At 47.0% G+C, this 20,796-nt stretch overlaps 1 protein-coding gene across 1 annotated transcript in view; it reads right to left on the bottom strand.

Annotated features, from left to right (window-relative positions):
- Window positions 1-20,796, bottom strand: part of Csmd2 (CUB and Sushi multiple domains 2) — a 547,489-nt gene that overhangs the window by 132,680 nt on the left and 394,013 nt on the right. The window contains exons 23-25 of the mRNA XM_055610909.1: window positions 11,233-11,389; window positions 9,707-9,898; window positions 4,322-4,448 (exon numbers count right to left, since the gene is read on the bottom strand). Of these exons, the coding sequence (XP_055466884.1) occupies window positions 4,322-4,448; window positions 9,707-9,898; window positions 11,233-11,389 (476 nt within the window). The remainder of the gene's footprint in view (window positions 1-4,321; window positions 4,449-9,706; window positions 9,899-11,232; window positions 11,390-20,796) is intronic.

Raw genomic sequence — 20,796 nt, 5'->3', positions numbered from 1 at the left:
ACACACACACACACACACACACACACACACACACACACACACACACAAATCATAAGTACTTAGTGACTTTAATAAGAATTTTAGGTTTTCCTAGAATTAAATTGAAATGAGAAAGTGTTTAGAAATAAGCCCAGGCAGGGTCCACTGTGTATGACACTGGGATATTTCCACTGTGTATGACACTGTGTATTTCCAAAGGGATGGAAACAGGAAACTGGTAGAGAGGTATTAGATGAGCAGAGTCAGGGATGGTGTGTGGGAAGCTAGCCTTCCCACAGGCCACTGAGGGTGTGGAAAGCAGATGTGGTATCTGGAGGGAAATCTGAGGTCCTGTGTCAACATCTGCCTTCAAAGAATATATCTGAAGGAAATAATTGGATATGTGTTCAAAAAACTCATAGACGAAGATATTCATTGGAGCAAAGATCTGAAACTCTTCGCTTTATCCAAGGGGGGAGTGTTTCCATCAATTACGGCTGCCTTCTCTGCAGCCTTGAGCCAGGGTAGGTGGTCTCCTAATAGTGACATAAGATCCTGACCGTGGTTAAGAGCCAAAACAAAAAAAGCAAGTTGCTAAGGCAGGCCACGAGGTGGACTTGTTTAATAAAGCCTACTCGCTGGGTTTGCTTTGTGTACGTGGTTACACGAAATGCCTAAAAGCATTAAAAGCAAAAGCAGACCACAGGCTACTTTAAGCAGAGTGTGGAGAGTAACATTACTCTGTGAGATTCGAGGGCTCTGCGTTGTACTCTGTGACTTTTTTATTTAAGAAAACACGGGCACACACGTGCCATAGTATGTGTGTGTCTGAGAGAGAGAGAGAGAGAGAGAGAGAGGCAGAGAGAGAGAAGAAAAGAGAAGAAATTTTATGGTTCTCTCCTTCCAAGGAATCAAATTTGGGTCATCAGCCTGAGCCTTCTTGCTGGCCTCATATATATATATATAATATATTTAGTAGAAAAATTCTGTAACAATATTCAGAGTCAGAGAAAAAAAAACTAAATAGGGACTGAAACACTAAAGGCCCCTCCAGATGTGTGTAGTTACTAGTTCCTTTTACTTAGCTGCTGGTTTTTCAAGGAGAGATGAAGTGGAGGATTGAGAAGGGAAAAGGAGAGATGCAGGGAGAGGAAGGAGGAAGCAAGAAAGAAGGAGGGAGACAGGTAAGGAAAGAGGAAGAAGAGACAAGTGGAGGAAGGGAGGGAGAAGGAGAGGGAATGAAGAGATGTATACACAGCTTTGTATGCATCTGTGAAATGTGCATGGATGCAGAGGACGGAGTTGGGTGGAGACTGCATGCGGAGACTGTGTTGTCCCCCATTTTCGCTTTTGGCATCTCTCAGTGAGTCTGGAAGATCTCTGTCTAAGGGGCACATAAACCATGCAACCAGGGAACCAGCCTGGAGCAAGAGTGAGGTTGAGATGAGCCCAAATGCCCAAATGATCCTTATCCGTAGGAGTAAGGATGGCCCCCTCCCTGTTCTGGGCCTGGCCAGCTTTCAGGTTTTCTCATAAGGACATGTCCGGCCAGCACCTGGAATTCCTCTCCGTGCATATAAAACATTCCTAGCACTCAGGGCCCAGACAGTGATGTGCACTCAACCCCAAAACCCTACTCATTTCCCCAAGGTTTACATGGTCCTTATTCTTCCTAATGAAGGGACTGTATCACTGGAAGAGCTGTATGGGAGAAGCCTCCCCCTCCCTCCAGCACTGATCCTGCTAACCCGCAGAGAAGCTTCATTCCTTCATGTCTTGCGTCTGCACCCATCGGTGCCTGGGTGCAGCAGGACCCTGGCTCTGGAACCACAGCTGCCTACTTAGCAGCAGTCCCTGTATGGGTAGCAATGGCTGCAAGCAGCTTATCTGAGTGAGGGCTGGTACTGTCTTCATAGTCTTTTTACATTTTTATTTACTTATAGTGTGCATATGCATGTCCCGTGGCATGCTTGTGGAGCTCAGAAGGTAACTTGGGAAAATCAATTATCTCCTTCCACCATGAGAGGCCTGGAGGTTGAACCTGGGGGGGTCAGGCTTGGCAGCAGGTGCCCCTACCCACTGAGCCATCTTGCATGCCCAACAATCTTCATAGTCTATTCATCTTTGTTTGTGTACACACACACACACACACACACACACACACACACACACACACCATACACACACACACACACACACACACACACGAGCATGGCATACACCTGCAATAGGTCCCATGGCCTCCTAGTTCTGGAGAGGCTATCTACCATGTTGACTTTGACCTGAGCCTCCTGCCTCTCGCCACTTCCTGGCTGGCTTTTCTTAGCAGTGAGCTTGTCCTCACTTTTGTTTCTCATGCATTCCCTGTTGCCCCCGAATCTTATGCCTGTGAACGTGTCCGGCCTTCTTCTATCTCTGCTCCAAAGTCTCACTTCCTCAGGAAGTGCTGGAACAGCTCTTTTGGATGCTCCCATGGGCGGCACCTTCTCTTTGGACAGTGCTGGTCAAAATACTCAGAGCCCAAGCACCAGGATGTCTCCAGCGGACTTTTGAGTGTTTCAGCCAAAAAGTGAAATTCAGAGGAAAGAAAAAGAAGACAAAAGAGATAAAGTCTAAACGACCCTCATGTAGCGGCAGACGCTGGTTACTGCAGCTCCAGCCTTTCTGTATATTTTAGGTATTGCTCCTTGCAGAGCCAAGATGGGAAAAGAGGAACCAGCATCTGTGAATTTACTAAGAATGAAGTCAGTTGGCAGGAGCAGTTAGTTACACACGTCATCTGAATTTGTTCCTCCTTCCTCATCTCACTGCAGACAAGTGGCGAGAAAGAACATGGAGGCGTTGGCTGAAGCCATGCTGGCTCCAGTAGCTGGAATGAGACACTCAGCTTTCACTCTGTGACATGCTAGAGGTCATCAGGGGTCACACCCACACCGGGGGTCACATGGGCTGGTGAGTGTCCAGAAGGCCATTCCAGCAGTACTGTCACTTTACAAAACCCTAAGCTGTCCCGTGTGCCCCTCACCGCAGTGCACGGGGTATAGTTCAGAGATGAGAACAGGGTGAACGCTGCATTTCCTTAATTCCCAGTGAATGGTGTGCACCGGGGAACATGAATGTTCATCTCTCTCTCTCAGTAACACGTCCACATCTCCTACTGAAAACCCTGCTAGCCACAACTCTACCCCTTCTGTGGCTCTCTCTTTATCCCTAATCCTCAATGGTGACCTCCTGTGAGCTCTCTGTACTGCCAATAGCCACGGTGGACCAACCCTGCTTAAGACTTCCCACAGCTCCCTCTTATTTAGTGCCACTTAACGTTCCCCGTAACCGGGCCACTGTAATCCCATCTAGCCCTTATCCAGATGCGGCCTCTCTTCCAGGCAGCCTGTTCTCTCAGTCTTCCTCCTTGCACACCTCTGAGCATACTGCCACTTCAGCCTGCTCTCTCCCTCCTACCTCCTCTGAACCACACCACTCAAGGCTCACCCTGGCCAGCAGTAGGACATAATGTGAAGATCTGGAAAGATCTAGGGGTATTCTCCAGCTTTCTGTAGCTTGGAAAGCATAGACAAACGAAGCTTTCTCTTGAACTCTTAGCTTTCTATGCAAACGGATCGCAATCAACAGGGCTGTTGGGAAGAGGTCATGAGAAAGGCTGTGCACTTGTCAGTCTTTTCTTTTGTCATGGCCTGGAACACTAAGGAATTCCTGAGTCATGTGCTGATTTGGGAAGAGAGCTGTCATGGGAGGAGAATGTACCAACGCCAGAAGGTTGGATTTTGCTACTTAATTCCTCACAGCCCTGAAATTGGAGCACTTCTGATCCTCATTTTACAGACAAGGAGGCAGACAGGGAACCAGAACCAAAATTCCTGGGTCACACAGATCAAACAGACTGGGACTAGCCTTGGGGACTGTGATTGGACTAGCCATCACTGTGAATGAAGTGCCACACTGAGCCCAGGATGTAGCATGCAGCATGCCATTCTAGAGTTTTAACTGGGACTCCACCTTCACAGAGGAAGGAAGAGACGCTTCATAATTGAGTCTCACCAGCAGTCAGTGGAGGGGCTGGGATCCAAGGCTGGGCTGCATAGCTTCAAGCCTGGGCCCCTGCTGCTCTGTGGTAGAAATGTCCCAGCAGTGAGTTGTGTGGCCTTGGGTGCAGCCCCCATGAGGCTGAGGCTGAGTCCCACATGCCCAATCCAAACCTAGGGTTACTGTGGTCACTGTTAATCCCACAAGCTTTTAGCAGTGGTAGGAGGATCCTGGAAATAGCTACGGGTCTGTCAATGATGCTTGTGACAAGTGTCAAGTGTTGTTGGCTCTGAACACTTACCCAATGGTGCATCCTGGGTCTGCCTCTATGGTCCAGATGCAGTTGAGATTGTGTTCGTAGGGGGCTGGGTACCCAGGCGACAGCACCTGTCCTGACACCTCTCCTCTCACTGTCCCTCCACATTCAGCTGAAAGAAATTGGAACAGAACAAGCATCATGGGGTGGCCTGAGCATCCAGAAGTTACTGAGTGGCCCCCAAGTCTCTCTAGCCCATTCCAGATGCTTAAGCAGAGCATGTCAGAAGCTTGCTAGGTGAGACTAGTGCCCGGAACTGGAAACAGATTCTTAATACTCAATAATAAAAGACACACAACCCAATTAAAAACTAAGCAAAGGCTTTTGATAGACATGTATCTAAAGAAGGTATATAAATGGCTAATTTGATTTTGAGGGGTTGCTTACCATAATTTAATATTGTTATGCAGCTGCCAATCAAAATCACAGTCACGTCATTCCCACCAGGGTGGTTATGACCAAAAGGCAAGTATTGATAATAAAACATCAAGCGTGAGGCTGTGGGGGAACCAGAGCCTTCATATTACTGGTAGAAATGTACAATGAGGCAGCCACTTTGGGAAGCAAGCTGGTAGGCAGTTTCTTATAAGTGTTAAATATAAGTCACCATACAATATGGTAATGCCTTTCTCAGAAGAAGTGAAAAGCATACATTCACATAAAAGCTCGAACATAAATGTTCTTAGCAGTGTTATTTGCAGTAGTCAACAAGCAGAGACAACCCCAGTGTCCATCAACTGAAGAAAGGAAAGACTAAATGTGGTGTATCTATATGACAGAATATTAGTCATCCGTGAAAAGGAATGCACTTCACATACACGGTACGATGCAGATTTGGAAAACATGACGCTTAGTGAAAGAAGCCAGCACAGAACACGGTGTATCGTGTAATTCCATTTATGCCAAGTATCCAGAATAAGCAAGACAAGAGAGATGGAAGGTGCATTATGCTTAGCAAGGCTCGGGGGAGTGAGGAGTGAGTGACTGCCAATGGGTAGCACACTTTCTTTTTGATGGAGAAACTACTCCAAACTTAGTGGCAATGGTGACACACACATGTGAATGAACAAAGTCACCCAACTTGTGCACTTTCAATGGGTGAAGAAACTCGTAAGAGAAATATCTCCCAAGGGTAGGACTAGCTGCCTATTCTATGAGCGAACTCCTTGGAGCCTCCCAAGGCAGAACAGGAAGGAGTTTGCACCTGGTCATGACGCAAAGGGACCTGTGCTAGGTGCCAGGACACGCACTGCCCACTGGACTCAGCCCTCCTCCACGGGTCAGGGCCAGCGGAGGAGACGCCACTGCACATCTGCCCGGCCTGGAGCACGTACAATACTAGCAAGTGCTGGTGCCCGGAAGGAGGAGGCCAGTTCCCCGCTGGTGCAGGCCAGAGAGTCAGGGAGAGTTTGGATTCAAATGCGAGTTGAAGGAGGGGCCCGAGCTGAACTGGCTGGGTAGGACAAAAGGAAGAGACCCTGTAGTCAGAGAGAAGAGGAAGGGCGTTGTACGGAAGGCTGGGGAAGTGCAGTGGTGGGCCACAGGACTAGGGATCTGGGCAAACACTGGATTTGAAAGACAATGTACACAAAGCTGCTGAGAATGTCCTCTGCCACAGAGAAGAAGTATAGTATGTACACATGACTGAGCTCACTTTATAAAGGTAAGGGACTGGAGTAGCAGCTCAGAGGGCCACAGATGACTGAGCCTCGAGGCAAGGGAGTCAGTGGAGAGATCTGTGCTCCCTATAACCCCTGAGCTGGTGGCTCCCCCAGCCGTGGCCATCTCTAGTCAGGTCTTCTTCTAAGACTCTGTCCCTAAATCTCTGAGACATTTTTCACATCGTCTCTACTTTGACCCCAGTACTAGAGTCTCAGCCTGGGCCATCACCTCTCCGCTGGCACAGTCCTAGTCAAGGAACTTCCTAAGAGAAGGCCATGCCCCATGCTTCTGGAATGAAGTCCACACCCTCTGGTTGCCCTTCCTTTGGCCTCCCTGGCTCCAGAAGGAGCCCTGGTAGTCCTGCTGAGTCCGATGACCTAACTCCACAACCCAGGCAGCCTCTGCTTTGGACCAACTCCATGGTCAGTGCCCTCCCTGTGACACCTCTCCCTGCCCAGGTAGAGCGGATTCTATCTTCCTTTGTATCTCCAGCACAGTGCAAATGAAATGAGTATATTGCAAATGCATTAGAATAGCATCTGTCTCCTCTGACAGAGCAGGCTCTTGGCTGCAGAGACCTTGTCGTAGACTGCACATCAGATGTGTGGTAGAGTGTTGGGCACACAACACAAGTTTAATAAGTGTTTACCGAGTGAATGGATGCATGGACCAGTGAGTAGAAGATGATTGCTTCCCAGGAAAATTACTGTGTCTGAACCAGGGAAGCATGAGGGAAAATGAAGAGGTCTGAGGCTGAGCTGTTTAGGAAAGGGAGCGATTGGTTAAGCAAGGAGTTAAGCGGGAGAAAAGACGGGTTCAGAGTTACAGAGGGGAGACTGACCTGTTATCATGGCTGACCCATGAAGCATCACTCTGACCCTGAGCCTCACTTGGGACTGTAAAGGAACAGATGAGGGAGGGACCTCCTTCCTGTAAAAGTGCTTAGGAGGCTAGCTCCTTTATGTGGGCCACCATTCTGTGGTGCTGGTGGGGTGGGTAGTTTCAACTTGATTGAAAGGCTAAAGGTAAATGGGCCTGTGGCGGGAGGGGGGTGAGTGAGAGGTCGAGTGACAATCTGATAGGGATCAGGGAGCTGGGACAGTGGGAGGGCATCATCCATGGACCTTGGCTTCCACCTGTTTGGAGACAGGAGCCCTGGAAAGAGCTTCAAAGGGATCTCGCCCCTTCATCCTTCCCCATGGGTCACTTTATTCAAGGGCTAGCAGGAGGGCAGGAGGGCCTGCATATTCCAGCCTGCAGCACTCACTAGCAGTGACTCCTTGAGGTGCTGCTCCCCCTGGCCTGCCCCCTTCTTCCCATCCTGGAGCCTTGGCTGCTGGGCTTGGGCTTCTCCTTCTCAATGAAGGAAACACTTGACTATTTAAAGCTGTAACAGTCACTTCAGTAGCCCATGGTGAAATCATTCCTCAACATGGCCTGTGTAAACACACACACACACACACACACACACACACACACAACCTCACTTCTCTAAAGGCAACATGGGGGTCTGAAGATGTCTCACTGAAGAAGGCTTCCTAAGCCCAGGACCTGAAGTATAAATAGTCTTTCTAGCCCTGTTTGAGTGGGTTTTCTAAATCCGATGTAACTGGCACGATCCAGTGTAACTGAGAGGGGTCTAATAAGGAATCCTTTCTGCAAAGCAAACAGTTATCATGTGGGAGCTACTGCCTCTCCTTTGTTTTGCTTGCTTTGATTTGCTTGCCTTGTGGTACCACACTGCTGTCTGTTTATGCATGTGTGACCCTGGCTGACCTGAGCATGCTCATCTGTGAATTCCAAGCACCTATGTAAGGCCTGGAACACGAATGAAAGAAGGGAATAAAAAGAGGAATGCTCACAGAAGGCAAAATCCTAGTGCTGTAATTTCAGTGCCGGAGCAATGAAGACAGGAGGATCCTTGGGACCAGCAAGCCTAGCTGAATTGGCCAACCCCAGGCCTCTCCCAGTGAGAAACCCTGTCTCAAACAAACAAACAAACAAACAAACAAACAAACAAAACAAAGTGCATGGCTACTGAAAAAAGACACTGAGGCTGACCTCTGATTTCATCATGACTACACACACACACACACACACACACACACACACACACATACACACAAGGACAGAGGAAAGAGACATGCTTATAGCCTGTCTCAACCTCAGTAACAAAGAAAGAAGACCATAAGTGCTGCTTATGGGCTGGTGCTGTCTACTTTCTGGGTTGAAATTCTTGCTCTTAACCCTCTGTGTGTTGTTTGGAGACCCCATTCCAATGCAGTTATCCAGGGGAAGAGGATCAACCAGGATCACTAAGGTTTCTCACAGTGCTGTTCATCCAGTTGGCCCTCTATGTGCTCAAGCTAGACCGTCTTCCTACCTACAGGAAGCTCTGCAGATAAGAAGCCCTGTGGACAGGAAGCCCTGTGAACAGAAAGCTCTGTGGACAGGAAGCTCTGTGAACAGGAAAGCCTGTGGACAGGAAGTTCTGTGAGCAGGAAGCTCAATGGACAGCAAGTTTTGTGGACTGAAAGCTCTGTGAGCAGGAAGCCCTGTGGAGAGGAAGCTTTGTGGGTAGGAAGCTCTGTGAACAGAAATCCCTGTGGACAGGAAGTCTTGTGGACAGGGAAGCTCTGTGGACAGGAAGCTCTGTGAACTGGAAGCCCTTGTGGAGAGGAAGCTTTGTGGGTAGGAAGCTCTGTGAACTGAAATCCCTGTGGACAGAAGCCCTGTTGACAGGAAGCCCTGTTGACAGGAAGCTCTGTAGACAGGGATCATCTTCATGACAGTGGTCCATCTGTGTACCTGCTCTTTTTGGTAACTCAGGGGCTTTCCAGTGGTAGGGACAGACTTTCTTTCTTCTTTTTTTTAATGCTTCTATATCCCCAGACACCTGCCTGCCTCTTTCAAGCCTGTGTGGTTTGGTAGGCACTCATGGTTTCCCCCACGGCTATTTCATTCTCATCAGATCTGCCTGTACTGCACAGGTACATTATAGGTATTTGGGCACAGGAGACCTGACTGGCAAGGTCTGGTTTGGAGGAAACAGGTTGAGTAGGGCCATGGAATTCTGAGCAGCAGGGAAGTGAAGCGGCCAGACAAACAGAATGGTAGAGGTCTGCTTATTTTTCCATTCAGGCTTGGACCACTGTCTCTGTGACGCAAGCACAAAGCCTCGGGAAAGCATCTGCTGATAACTCGCGAGAACCACAGGCTTAGGGAGGGAAGATGCATCGGCACAGCACAGTCTTCTGTAAGCATGAGATCAGATCTAGCTCATGATCTCAGCCTTTCTCCCAGCATTTTCCTAGAAAAGGGTGCACAAATTCATTTCCCCTATAGGGAGATGGAGATCTGGAGCGAACTAGGGGCTCATTCCAGTCTTGGTGTAGCAGGAAGCCCCAGAGTCACTTCTCATTCAGAGACCCTTGCCACTTCTCTATTGCCTGTGCAGCAACCCAGCAGGCGTGGCTGGACTCTGGTCCCACAGACTAAGTGTGTGACAATGGCAAGCCACTGTGTGGACTGTACTGTCTGTGTGCTGAGCTGTGAATGTGAGGAAATGGAGAAGGGTGCCCATAAAGCCACAATGCTCACTAACAGGTAGATCTAATCCTGGCTGATGGCCGGAGGCCCTAGATTCCCGTCTTGAGCTCAGGTTAGGGAAGGACCAAGGAGTTCCTTGCAAATCAAGAGGCATCTTACCGACACAGGTGGGCAGCGGTCGGTCCCATGTCCTGCGTTCTCCACTCAGACACATCAGCTCCTCGCTGCCCCTCAGACTGTAGCCAGGGTCACAGCTGAAGGTCACTGAGCTCCCTGCAAAATGACCTCCATCGTGAACCTTGTAGCCGAATTGTGGGGTCCCTGGGTCCTCACAGCGGATGAGCTCAAAACCTGGGGAAGATGGGAGAGACACAGTAAGCTGAGACTATAGTGGCAAAAACATGTCCCTTCTCCTCCTCTCTACTGTGTGTCCAGAGCTTCCCTGGCCACCACTGTGGGTGTGCTAGCCTCAGGCTCATGATCCGGCCTTTGCATGCTGCTTCATGCAAAGGAACTCAGATTTTAATAGTGTGCATGCTTGGGGCTGGATTTTCTATTTCTATTTCTTTGGCTGACCGGGCAGCATTCAGTGAGTGGGATGTGGTTTCCGTTCTGCTCACTGGAACGCCGTAAGAAGACAGGGTAGCACAGGACTACCATGCAAGCCGCTGTGTTGAAAGTGCTGGAGGAGGAGAGGCTCCCAGCAGCTCCCACTCCGTGGGACTCCGAAGACCTTGGCTCTCATTTGTTATTCATAGAGGTCTTGCAGGTGGGTGTAATTATTGGCACTCTACAATCGAGAGCATTGACTTGGGAAGGTTAACCTAAGTTGTCTGAAATTCTCACCATTTTCAGTTGCTAGAAATGGAATTCAAATGTGACTCTATTTAATCCCGTCACACGGAGCCACTTCTGAAACAGGTGAAGATCCCCGTGTGAGACATCTCAGCACCCAGTCGGGGGGAATCTTGAGGAACCCACTGGGCTAGTGGAGTCACTATCACACAATTTTTCAGCCTCAAGTAACAAACAGCGCACTGTCTCTTACACTCAAGTAACTGTGAAATTATTGCCACAGTTGTAGAACTTTTTTTTTTTTTTGTCATCTCAAGAAGTTTTAGATGTGTTTCCTCTTACTTCCTTGGCCAACTTTCCTCTGTCTCTATGTATTTGCTCTATGGAATTCTTAAAATGGGTGGCCTTTGTGTCTGGTTTTTTTTTTTTTTTTTTTTTTTTGCCCAGGGTAATGTTTTAAAGCAGTGATTCTCAACCTTCGAGTGCTGTGACCCTTTAATACAGTTCCTCACGTTGTGGTGACCCCAACCATAAAATCATTTCATTGCTACTTCATTGCTACTTCTACTGTTATGAATCATAATGCTAATACCTGATATGCAACCCCTGTGAAAGGCCCAAAGGGGCCACAATCCACAGGTTGAGAACCACTGTTTTAAAGCTTCATATATGTTAAAGTCCCAATCATTTCGTCCTTTTGGTTGCCAAATAATACTCCACTGTATGGACATACCACATTTTCTTTATCCACTTGTTAGTTACTAACCGCTCACTAGAATTTAAAGACACATATAAGCATGCATTCTTTATGTCTGCTAGGAAAATACGTTTATACGAATAAAATGAAAAAGTCTGACTTCATAGTCTAGTCAGACCCAGTAAAGACTTACTAGAGAATTGAAGTTCAAAGCCTTTGCTGGTGTTTTCTGCATCTGTGATGAAGTCAAGCCACAGGGTGCTGGATGTGCTGTTCAAAGTCACCCCCAACATCTCAGAGCGGCTGAAGACCCCCAACAAGCGGGCGGAGTTGTTACTGCCATCATAGACCTGGATACCAGAGACCCCAAGCCAACGTCATCAGAGTTGCCTGTTTCAGACAAGGCCTTCTCACCCTGAAGCCTGCCTTTCCAGTGTGTGGCATCAGTAACAGCTGCTGGAGAGGCAGGCAGCCCTCATATGCCCGAAAGGCCGCGAAGTGAAGCCAGCAGCTGAATTAGCTGCCTCCTTTCCCCACGCGGTTAGCACTGTGCCCTGTGCCTGTCTAGACTTTGGGAACTGGTTGCTATTCTAACCGTCCTGTGGCAATCTGCTTGTTTCCTCCCGGTTCACTCTCCAGCAGCCACGGGAGGGCAAACTGGGGCCCTGATTCCCCAAGCCATCTGTTTCTGTCGACAGATAGACTGAAGTCACACGGCGTGTGGGCATCACTCAACACTGTCTTGACCTTCCAGTAGATGACACAGCCACTGTCCTGCCTGCCTGTGGCGGTGGCCCTGCCTTGACCGTTCTTTTGAGCACGATCCCTGGGGTGCAAGCAGGATGTAGTTAAAACTGACCACCGTGCAATGGTGGCCCGCCTTTCCCCAGGCCTGGCCTCTCCCCTTCCTGGCATGATGAGGGCTCCAGCCAGGGCCTGCTGGGTTTGCCAATGAGGGAATAGTGCTGGCATCTGGCTTCCCTCATTCCCATCTGTCCCCTGAACTTCTGAGTACCAGCAAAGGCAACAATCATCAGAATAATGAACTGGCTCCCCAGGTCTCGAGGTGGCTGCTCCTTTCTAGATAGTTGTACAAATAACAACAGAAGTTGTGATTGAGTGAGGAGGCCCCCCGGCGCTTTGGTAAATATCAAAGATCGGATCTATGGGTGGGAGATGGATGTTTGTGCACGGCACACAACGTGGTGCCAGCTGCCAGCAAATTGGAGCAATATTTCCACCCTTCCATCTCGGAAGCTGCGCCATCCTTCCAGCTAACAGCAGTGCGGTGCGGAGCAGAATTTTGTCAAGGTTCCTCGAGCCCAGTCCCTTTCCCTTCCCGACCCTGTTAAAAGAATCCTGGGCTTCCATTCTGAGCTGACACCTCTGCCAACAGCTGAGACCACTGCTCTGTTCAAATGGCTATAAAAACCTCATTCGAAAAGTGTGTGTGTGTGTGTGTGTGTGTGTGTGTTTGCAGTCGTATGTGTCATAGTTGTGTGTACAGAGGCCAGAGGCCAGTCTTGGGTGTTAATCCTGCTTTCTACCTTATTAGAGGCAGGATTTCTTCTTTGCTCAGACTCACTCTTATTTGCCACTGAACACGCCAGGCTAGCTGGCCCGGGAGCTGCCAGAACTCTCCTGTCTCCACCTCCCATCTTGCGATAAGGGGCCTTGGGATTAGAGATACCCACTACCACATTCGGCTTTTTATAGTGCTTCTGAGGAGTCAAACTCAGATCTTGCTTGCCCAAGAAATGACTTTACCTTCTGAGCTATCTCCAGAGCCATAAAAACATGTCTTTCACCCACGAGAACATCTGCTAGACTTAAAGATCGAGATATCAATAGTCAACGGTCGATACATCACGTTAAGAAGCCATAAGCTCAGAGAAGAGACCACTGGATGTAGGGTGGCTGTACCCGGAAATAGCAAACCTGCTCAAATCGAGCCTTTGTGTCCAATCTCCACCTAACACAGAAAACCAGGGCCAGAAGTTCAGATGAAATGACACACTGGGCAGGTGGCAATCAGAATCCGAATGTAGAAAATGCCACTGCGCCAGCGGATCCATTCCTCAACAAATAAACTAGATGACGAGAAAAGGGAAAGGAGATGGGGAAAGCTACAGGTTAACAAAGAGCCCACAGCAAAGCCAGCATGCAGATTTTATGTGGAGCCTGACTCAAATAAACTGTAAATCCAAAAATATACGATGACATTTATGAGATAATTTGGAGATCTCAACATTACCTAGATGGGTGGCAGTGTTAGGAGATTATTGTTAATTAATAAGTATAGCGGGTGTGGAACTTTTTTTTTCTTCTTAATCTCAAAGCATGATTTGCTCTAATCCATTAAGGACCAAAAGGTTATTTGTATCATCATGGTAAAAATATTAATTTCAGAAAAATGTATAAAACAGAAAAGCACACAGGAAACAAAACAGGTTCTGTTTGCTGGAGATCATCCCAGGCTCTTGTGTTCTGTGCAGTGTGTGTGTGTGTGTGTGTGTGTGTGTGTGTGTGTGTGTGTGTGTATTCCCAGCACCCATGCTAAAAAGCCAGGCTTTGACTCAGAGAGCAGGGATTCGGTTGTGAGTTACCATGCCAGGGTTCAAAGCCCTGCTTGTAAAGACTTCTCCCACCACCCTCCTGCATCTGTAATTTTGCATTGGTCTATAAACTCGGATTTGTTTGTGAACTTCTTCTTTTGTCATTTCTGCTTTAGTCTGTCACCAATTTAGAAATGTTTTGGTGCTGGCATGTGCCTGTAACCCCAGTACTTGGGAGGCAGACACGACCTCTGGGTCTCCCTGGCTAACCAGTCTAAACTGGTGAGCTCCAGGATCAGTAAAAGGTGCAGTGATTGAGAAAGGCACCTGGCATTGACCTCTGGTCTCCACACACAAGTGCACACGTATGAATATGTACATACACACAGGATCAAACTATAAACACATGTGACGATCAGCTCCTCTGCTTACTATAGCACATATCATTTTCAAGTCTTTAAATAGTTTTCCACAGCAGCATTTAAATCGCTGTAGGGATTTGCAGCATAAAATTAACACAATCTGTGACATGGTTATTTACTTAGCAGCTTCCAGAGTGTGTGCTGAAGCAGGTAGGAGACTCTCAGCAAACACCACAAACAAGAAAGCTGGTGTTTTACTACAATATTTTTGTCCTAAATCTATTTGGAATTTATTTTGCATATCATGCAAGATTCTACCTTTCCCCTTTGGTCCGTTAGTCATGAAGCAAAATCCCGTAGTTCGGGACTGTTTGCTTTCTCTCGTTTTTGATACACACTTTCATAATGTAGTTTTGGCTAGCCCAGAATTTGTTATGTAGAGCAGGCTGGCCTTAAGCTCACTGGAATCCACCTGCTGCTGCCTTTTAAGTGCTGGGATTAAAGATGTGCACCAGCATTCTGGGCTGCAAAATCCTGTTTGGAAATATCCCACCCACAACCAACTTTAAGTCCATCTCTGTGGCATGTATAATTTCAGTATGATTCCACGAGTTGGGATTTTTTGTGAATTTTCTCTTCTGTTGCATTTGTCTGTCCTTCCAGTGCTCTGCCCATACTGTTTCAGGTATTCTAGCCAACAATGATGGGCCAGTTCATCAGGATGTAGAGGAGATGGAAACATCTTCCTGAGAAACCCCAGACAATCTACGCACATCTGGTCCACCCCCTAAGTGCAGAACTTTCCACACATGAGCGGCATTCCTGTGGCCTTTTTTGAATGTCTGCTTGCGAATGTGGGCTTCCGTTCTTCCAGAACAAGAAAGCTGGCTTCAGCGCAGGCTTCACCTTCCATCACATCAGAGCTGGCCAGGCTGTTCTCCAAGGAGGGATGCTACCACCAGCCTTACACAAGTTTCATCCAGCAGTTTCCCTGGCTTTCTATCTATGCCAGCACTTGGTGTTCTCAGGCGTTAGGCTCTTTTCCAGTTTGATGGATGTGCAACGGCACTGCAGTTTCATTTAACTTTCCCGGATCACCACCCAGACCGAGCAAGGGTGACTGTGTGTTCACCAAGAATTCCACCACCCTCCTGTGAACCTCCAGTTCATAATTCTCTATTCCTGGCACTTCCCCACCTTCATTACAGTTCTGTCTTCTTTGAAAATCAGCTTTTTATAATTTTCTGGTGAAGATTATCCATGTGCTGGGGGACAAGTCTCTAGATGATTTCCAGCTTTTGCCTCAATAACAAATGAGAATTTTATTTTCCTGATTACACGTTTTAATTGGGTACAGAAACACCAGCTGCTTTGTTGAATCGTCTTATTGGTTCTGATAGCTTATTAGTTGAATCATTTGTGTCCTCTAAATAAACAAGACAATTTTCTACTCTCCTTTCTAATTTTTATATCTTTTTTTTGTTGTTGTTGTGGCTGGGTCTAACTGTAACGGCTTGGAGCGGCAGCACAATGCCGAGAATGGTTGGCAGCGTCATGGCCACTGGTCTTGTCTTTCAGCTGCCTGGAAACCTGCAGGGAAATTTCCCATTAAACCTAATGTTTATTGTGGTGTTTAGCAGGGCCTTTCGGCTGTCCTAATCAACTCTCAGTTTGTTTGGTTTTTTTTTTAGAATCTTGTAAGCATCTTGACTGGAGATCGGCTTTCATCTAAGGGTGTTTTGGGATATATTAACAGGACTCTTCCTTCCTTCTTTCCTTTTTTCCTTCTTTCTAACCCGTTCCTAACACATAGACTGAAGCACAAGAAAGTCGTAATGTTTAAGGAGTTTAGACCTAGACAATGGCATTGCCATGAAGGCAATGTAAATGGTAACATCATGAGTTTTTCTATTGGGTTGACACGGCCCCACGGTCCCGGATCCTGCTGGCTTTGCTACCTTTGTATTGATATGCTGCCTGGATTCAATCTGAGATTGTCTAAGGGTTTTCAGATCAATGGTCATAAACAAGACTGGCCCAATAGATCCATGCTTCTGTTTTTAGCCTTTAATTTGTTCTATCTGTGTGGAATATGGAGCAATGATTTGACTTATAACTAAAAAGGAAAAAATTAAATAAAGCTAATCAACATATTCATCACCTCAACTACTTCTTTCTGATTCTGTCTGTCCCTCTGTCCATCTGTCTCTGTCTCTGTTTCTCTGTCTGTCTGTGTGTACATGCGGGTGTGTTTGTGTGGTGTCTTCTTCAAACCTCTAATTTTTTTCCTTTGAGACATAGTCTCACTATGTAGACCAGGCTGGTCTTGAACTTTGAACTTATAGAGATAGGGTGACTCTACCTCCTGAGTACTGGGATTAAAGGTGTGCACCACCACACTCTGCTCTACCTTCTACTTTCTTTTCCTTCCTTCCTTCCTTCCTTCCTTCCTTCCTTCCTTCCTTCCTTCCTTCCTTCCTTCCTTCCTTCCTTCCTTCCTTCTCCTTCCTTCCTTCCTTCCTTCCTTCCTTCCTTCCTTCCTTCCTTCCTTCCTTCCTTCCTTCCTTTCTTCCTTCCTTTCTTCCAGAATGAGAGCCTCACTGTACCACAGTTCTCTGATTTGGCTAGGCAGGCTGGCTATCAGGTGCCAGGGTCTCCCTGTTTCTACCTTCCCCAGCACAGGACTGCAGACATACACCAGTGTGATGAGCCTGGCTTTCACACGGGCTCAGGGGATCTGAACTCAGGTCCTCATGCTTGTGTGTGGCAGGCACTTTGTTTAATGAGCAATCTCTCCACCCCCACTGATCATTCTTTGTCACATGATCGTGAAATATACAATATGTTATATGTACGCTACCCATCCCCTGTGCAAGAGATCCGAGGACAAAGCCCCCGTCCTCTCTACCATGGTAGGCTCTGTGCCCTTTGACCATCGCCTGCGTCCCCATTGCCCCCTCCCCAAGCCTCTGAGAACCACCATTCCTCTCTTTAACACCCGTGCTTTCACTTGTCCCACTTATAAATGTGAACTGGGAGGCCCCTCTTTCTTTTCTTTTTATTTATTTATTTTGTTGGAACAGCTTTATTGCTACAGAGATTAGTCATAAATTAGGCCTGGCCTGGGGCTTTTGGGGGACGATAGAGGGGTTTTAAATTTGTAAAAATGGTTTCTGGTCTATTTGGCTTTTCAACTGTCTTTGTTTCATCAACATCATCATCATTTTGGTGTTTTGTTTGTTTGTTTCTTTTGTTTTGAGACAGGATTTCTCTCTGTAGCCCTGGCTGGTCTGAATCACACCAGGTTGGCTTCAGATTCACAGAGATCTGCCTCCCTCTAACTCTCTAGTGCTGGGATTAAAGGCATGTGGCACCATCACCCAGTGGTTCTCATTTTATATTAGTGCTTAAAAAATATTAATTATGTGGTTATGTGTGTCTTAGCGTGGGTATTTGCCTGTGAGTACAGTGCCAGAAGAGGCAAGGAGGAGCTTTGGAGCACTTGGAGCTGAAGGCACAAGCAGTTATGAGCTGAAAGTCCAGTGCAGGGAGCTGAACTTGGGTCCTCCGGAAGATCAGCACAAACTCTTAACTGCTAAGCCATGTCTTCAGCCCCAAATATCATAATTTTCTAATCTACAAAACATCTGCTTCCATTTCTTTTCGGCCTTCAGATAGATTCCTTGGCTTACAGCTGTTCCTATTTCGTTATCACCGTAACCTGGATCACACCTTCATTTATATCCCCTTTCACCATTATATTGTATATACCCTTCACTTCTGTTTTTGATCAGTCTTGCCAGGTTTATTTTATGAGTCACTTTTGAAAAAAAAAGTTGATTTTGCTGATAATGCTACTGCTAGTGTTTTGTTTTGTTTTGTTTTGTTTTTTTTCTTTTTTCCTAGTAACTTCCTTATTTGATTGATTGACTGATTGAGATAGGATCTCATTGGGCAGGTCTGGTTAGCCTGGAATTCCCTGAGCAGCTTTGGCTGTCCTGGAATGTCATGACATTCTTCCTGTTCAGGTCCCAGGAAGTGGGGTTATAAATTGATCCACCATCCCCAGTTCGTGCTCTTCTTTAGAAACCACCCTTTTCCAGTCTGGGTGCACATCGCCGCCATCCCAGCACGTGGGAGGCTGAGGATAGAGGATGCAAAGTTTGCAGGCTACACTCGGAGAATCTCCAAAACAAGCAAGTAAATAGACAAGCAGGCATCTGTCTTTCTTCTTCTCTCTTTGGCTCTATTCTGTCATGTTATTCAAGTCACTAAGCCCTCATTTATTTTTCAGGTGGGTGACTTGTCAGAGGCTCACAGTTATATTAGAATTTTCCATGTAATTTTATTAATATATATATATATATATGTTTTTTTTCATTTCTACTAGGCATGCTATTTGGCACATCAAGTGTTATTGTGGATCAATTGAACATTTCATTAATACAAAAGAACCCTATTCTTCATTTCCTTTTGAGGCATGGAGACGTTCTCCAGGGCGTCCTGTAATGAGCTGATTTCATTTTTCTATGTTAGCACCTCCCTTCCTTGTCTCTGTTTCGTGTTTTAATTGGATGATCGTGTTTTTCATCTCTGTCCAATCTTCCCTCATCTGAGATAGCTCTGTTTTCATTATTGCCTATTTTGTGCCATAAATACAATATTCTCTCAAGTCCTGTGAAGAATACCAATTAGGAACTTTAAAAGTATGTTTCTGTTCTTTGTGGCAAACAGGGGAGATTAGCTCTGATCCCGCAGGCAGGCCCCCTTCTCATCTGCTGAATATTCACACATGTTTGGTTAATTTCCTTGTTGGCACATCATTGCAGAGGGAGAATGGAAACGGGAGAATATAGCCCCCCCCCCTAGATTTTCAGGGGGAGCAAAGAGACTGTGCCAAAGATGCCCCAGCACACGGAAGCACTTCCAATGGTGGGTGCTGGGGATGGTGGATCCCTTCTCTACTGAGCCTGACAACTCCTGATCGTCTTTCCCTGGAGCCTGTCTTTTTGCACTACTGTGTTTTTCTTCCTGTCTCGCTCCTGACTGAGCGGCAGAAAGATCAACTGCAGGGACCGTCCCGTATCAAGAGGAGTGAGGTAGCAACAGAAAACAACCAGAATGTGTGGTGGGCTAATCCTGTATTCCAGGAAACTTTTAAGGTAATGACCACGTCAGAAGTTACATATGCATGAGGACATGCCAGGTCAGAAATACAAGCCCTCAGGTTTGGGGAAGCAGTCAAGGACGTGAAATATATTGGTACTATCTTGAGAGACAAAGTGTGGAGAAGGTGACAGATTCCCAAGTCTGTCAGCACCAGCCAACTTTGTTCGCACAGGTAAAGAACATCTAAGCAGTGTGGAAGATGAGCCAGTTGCACCAAGGCAAGGGGCAGAAGTTGTTAAGGACAACTCTCATGCTCTGGGCTCCTTGCGTAGCTGTGTTGAGGCCGACCAGATGGCAGGGATGGCACGCCTGCTGACTGTGATTGCAGGGCAGCTCTGAATCCCACTTAGGAAACTATGGTTGCCAGTTTCTTTGAGTCCTAAAAGTTTCCTTATATGTTCATGTCCAGAGTTCTTTCTAAGAGGTTAAAGAGTTTTGGGGAAAAGATCTAGGACAGGAAAGGGACAAATAATGCCATTCCAATCTCCTTGCCTTCCCTTATCCAGAAGCTTGCTCTAGCGAAATGGTTGTCCCTTCCTAAGGCTTCCACCCTTTAACACAGTTCCTCATGCTGTGCTGACCCCAGCCATAAGATTTCTTCTGTTGCTACTTCATGACTGTAATTCTGCTGCTGTTGGAAATCATAATGTAAATATCTGATAGGCAGGGCATCTGACATGCAGGCCAGGTTGAGAACCGCTGTTCTAGGGGGTTCAGTGATTTCAGGTGGTTTCTGCACATGTGCACGCGTGTGTTATTTCACGAGGAGTGAGGTCAGGATGAGAGCAATGCTTCCACCTACACAATGAGCGAGCAAGCATGCGTGTGAGTTTGTGTATGTATGTGTGTGTGTGTGAGAGAGAGAGAGAGAGAGAGTGAGAGAGAGAGAGCGTTCAGGCTCAGGGATCGGTCAGTATACCAACTGTCCATAAACACGACAGTCGTTTAATGGCTGCTCTTTATACCTCCCAGAGCAATGGCCTTTGGTCATTCGGAATGTTCCTCATGTCAGTATTTCTCCAGCTGCTGAGAATGAAATCGTATTAGGATGAGCTAGTAAAGTTCCTTGGCTTAGGATGAAAATGCCTAAATCTGGGTGCTGCTTTCCATAGAATCCATTTTATTACTGCAGTCCCTTAGTACGTTCTCCAGGTTCTGCTGTTTATTACCCACACACGAACACCCCACGCATTATCAGTGACAGCCACTTAGGCACACACAAAGCCATCCAAGCCACATCTCTCAGGCTCTTAATAACTGCCTCTGTCATCTGAGTCCTGCCATTTAATTCCCTAATGAGCTCACTTCCTTCAGCCATGATGCTGAGAGGCCATTGTCACAGCACAGCCATGATACTGCCTGCTCAGAGCATACGTAATCACGAAGCATGCTGACACATGGTGTGGATGTAAGCGAACAGGTGTACCGGGCCGGACACATAGATTCACATACATGTGGGAACATACACAAGAAACTGTGTGCACACACAGACCAGGTACTCACACATACACTACATACCCCAACCATGTATACACATGGACCCCACACACACGCGTACACTATATACCTCAGACATGTACACACACAGCACATATGTGTACTCACACATACACTACATGCAAAATATGTACTCAGGCACCCAGCATCTACACAAACATGTACACAGACACT

Source organism: Psammomys obesus, unplaced genomic scaffold (assembly GCF_907164565.1).
Source record: "Psammomys obesus unplaced genomic scaffold, mPsaObe1.curated_primary_1811, whole genome shotgun sequence".
In the NCBI taxonomy this organism is placed as follows: Eukaryota; Metazoa; Chordata; class Mammalia; order Rodentia; family Muridae; genus Psammomys; species Psammomys obesus.
This window is presented reverse-complemented; position numbering and strand designations above follow the sequence as displayed.